The sequence below is a fragment of the Pygoscelis adeliae genome, unplaced genomic scaffold, assembly GCF_000699105.1.
Source record: "Pygoscelis adeliae isolate BGI_AS28 unplaced genomic scaffold, ASM69910v1 Scaffold917, whole genome shotgun sequence".
Classification (NCBI taxonomy): domain Eukaryota; kingdom Metazoa; phylum Chordata; class Aves; order Sphenisciformes; family Spheniscidae; genus Pygoscelis; species Pygoscelis adeliae.
The window spans coordinates 59006-61822 of record NW_008825097.1 but is presented as its reverse complement, the minus strand read 5'-3'; the positions used below and the strand labels follow the sequence as shown (position 1 = coordinate 61822).

General features: G+C 63.4%; 1 protein-coding gene across 2 annotated transcripts in view; it reads right to left on the bottom strand.

Moving 5' to 3' along the window:
* Positions 1 to 443: 443 nt before the first annotated feature.
* The window catches only part of FKBP10 (FK506 binding protein 10, 65 kDa), a 6068-nt gene continuing 3694 nt past the window's right edge, over positions 444 to 2817 (bottom strand). For both annotated transcript variants that reach the window (XM_009327006.1, XM_009327007.1), the window contains 5 exons: positions 2397 to 2563; positions 1883 to 2072; positions 1366 to 1508; positions 1022 to 1185; positions 444 to 674 (listed from right to left, as the gene is read on the bottom strand). In XM_009327006.1, coding sequence (XP_009325281.1) covers positions 489 to 674; positions 1022 to 1185; positions 1366 to 1508; positions 1883 to 2072; positions 2397 to 2563 — 850 coding nt within the window. In that variant the 3' untranslated portion in view covers positions 444 to 488. The remainder of the gene's footprint in view (positions 675 to 1021; positions 1186 to 1365; positions 1509 to 1882; positions 2073 to 2396; positions 2564 to 2817) is intronic.

Below are 2817 nucleotides of genomic sequence, written 5' to 3'. Positions count from 1 at the left end.
CTGGCTGAGGATGAAGGGGCTCGGGGAGGGGATGCCGCCTCCCCAGCCCTTCCGTGGGGAGCTGAGAGCAGGGGGTCGAAGCAGGGTTTGGCAGCAGAGCCGGGCAGGGCAGGGTTCCAGGGTCTGGCCCTGGCATCCTCAGTCCTGCTCGACGGCAGAGGTATCTTCTGCAGAGCCAGGGAGCACGAGGGGACGGGCAGGGTGAAGAAACGTGGGTGCTGCCGTACCCACGGGGTGTGGAGACTCCCAAGAGCATGGGTGTTTCCCACCTTCTTGCCTGGGTTTATTAGCTGGGGGTTGGCGAATTTTCCTGCCCAGGAGGAACACATCAAAAAAAACTCAGTTAAATACTAGGGGGGGGAAACAAAATTTGCCCCCCTGCAGGGCTGGGGAGGGACAGGGCAAATTTCCAGGGCAGCCGGTGGGGAAGACCGGCTGTGGCACAGCAGGGACAAGTCCTGTCTCCAGACAAAAGTGAGTTCCGCTCCTCAGAGCTCCTCGTGGATCTTCTCCTGGTCCTCATCCGACTTCAGCTTCAGCTCCTCGGAGGTGATCTTCCCGTCCTGGTTGCGGTCCTGGTTCCTGAACATGTCGGCGATGACTTTCTCCGGGTCGGAGCTGGGCATGAGGCGGCCTTTCCCTTCCGCCACCTGGGTCTTGATGAAGGTGGAGAACTGCAGCGGGGAGAGGAGAGAGATGCTGCTTTGCTCCGCACAGCCGGCACAGGGCACGGCAGGGAGCACCACGGCCCGCACCAAGGGCAGCAGCCAGGCAGCGAGGATGGGGCAGGGACAAGAGCACGGGCTGCCCTCAGTGTCCCTGCCTGGTCACAGCCCTGCCCACGTCCAGCAGCGGTGCTCCAGGCTGGTGTGTTTTTTCTGCACAGCTCTTCAGGCTCTCGAGTGCCCGCGGACAGCAGTGTCCTTCGGGTGCTGCTCCCCGGGGTGGGGTGCCCTGTGCCCCCGTTTCCTCCCACACCCCATAAGCCCGTGGTCTGGCGGTGCTCGGGGCCCTCGCTCACCTCATCAGCGGGGATCTCCCCATCCTTGTTCAGGTCCATTTGCTCGTAGAGGCTTGCCGGTGGGTCCCCGTGCCAGATGAAGAGGTAGCCCTCAGGAACCCCCTCCTCCATGGATATCAGCTCCACCTCAAAGCGCAGCACGGCGCTGCCTGGCACCCCCCGGGCTGAAAAAGCAACCGAAGGCTGCTGCACCGCAGGAGAGCCCAGCAAAGCGCTGGTGCCTGATGGGCAAAAGCCTCCCAGCCCCCAGCCGGGGCTAGGGGGGTGAAGGAGCCCAGCAGCACTTCAGCAAGGCAGAACCGCCCGGTTTGCAATGCATGGGCAGCCGCACGCCGCTCCCCTACCTCCGCTCTCCCCGTGGCCCAGGTGGGGGGGGATGATGAGCACCCGCCTCTCCCCCGTGCACATGTTGAGGAGGCCACTGTTCAGGCCTTCGATCACCTTGTTGGCCCCCAGAGTCACCTCCTGGGGCTTCTCGTAGTCATGGCTGCAGGAGGCAGAGAAGACCACGTGGCTGAGAAAGCCCCTCAGACCCAGTGAGCAGCCCCGCCACGCCCCAAAATCCTGTGCCCTCTGCGCTGCCATGCCCTGAAATCCCACACCCTCCGCTCTACCACCCCAAAACCCCGCACCATCTGTCCCACTGTGCTCCAAAATCCCGCACCCTCCACCCTGCAGCAAAATCTCTGCTGCCCTGTGGCCACGTGGCCGATGCTCTGGTGCTGCCCGTTGCAAAGAGCTGATGCTCCCAGCACTGCTCCGGTGCCCATATGCCCCCAGTGCTGCCTGGTTCAGCACCGGCCAGGATTTGGCCCTGTGAAGGAAAAGTGTGCTCAGAGCAGCCTGCAAGCAAGCACGCACGAGGAGAAGAGCTTGGTGCCATCCAGCAAAGAGCAGTTGTAGTGGTAGCGGACGAAGTCTCTGTCGCGGGTGGTGATGTTGCAGCCCTCAGGCCGGTACACGGTCTCAATCTCCACCGGGTCTGCAGGGTTGTGGAAGTCGATGATGTGGACGTCAAAGATGAGCACGGCTGAGCCGGGAATTTTGTCCCCTGGAAGAGGAGCATGAGGAGAGCTGCTGGGAGAGCTGCTGGAGTTCCGCGGGGCTGGTAAAGCCTTTCCCTCCTTTTTCCCGTGCCTCGTGGCATGTCCGTCCCTTGGAGCCCTGGCTCTGCACATGTTGGCATCAGCCTCTCCCCTGCCCACAACGTGCCCTCCCAAGCCCCAGAGCCCTGGGGATGGAGCTGGCCCTGCCTGGCCAGCGCTTTCCTGATGTCAGACCCTCGGTGTGCCGGTGCACAGGGCTGGAGGAGGGGATGCCACAGCCCGGGGCTGCGCCGTGCAGGCATGCCGGACCCCATGGGGCTGCCCTTTACCTGCTCCGTTCTCCCCGTAGGCCAGGTGTGGGGGGACGACCACCCGCCGCCTCTCTCCCACGCAGACCCCTTGCAGGCCCTGGTCCATGCCGGGGATGATGTAACCCTTCCCGATGTAGGTGTTGTAGGTGTGATTGCGGGAGTAGCTGCAGCGAGAGAAGCCCCCGGCGCCACTGTGCTGGAGAGCCTGGCCCATCAATCCCCCACTCCCACCCCTGCACCCCAACCCGCACCCTGTCTCCCAGCCTCTGCCCTGCTCCCCCAGAAGCCAAACCTTGCTCCTAGGGATGCAGCAAACAGGTATTGTCTTTTTTGGCCTATTTCATGCCCATTACCACCCCCTCCTCCACCTTCCGCCCCAATTCTCCAGCCTCTCCTTGCAGCCTGCTGCTGAGCGTGGGGCAGGAGAGGACATCGGGGG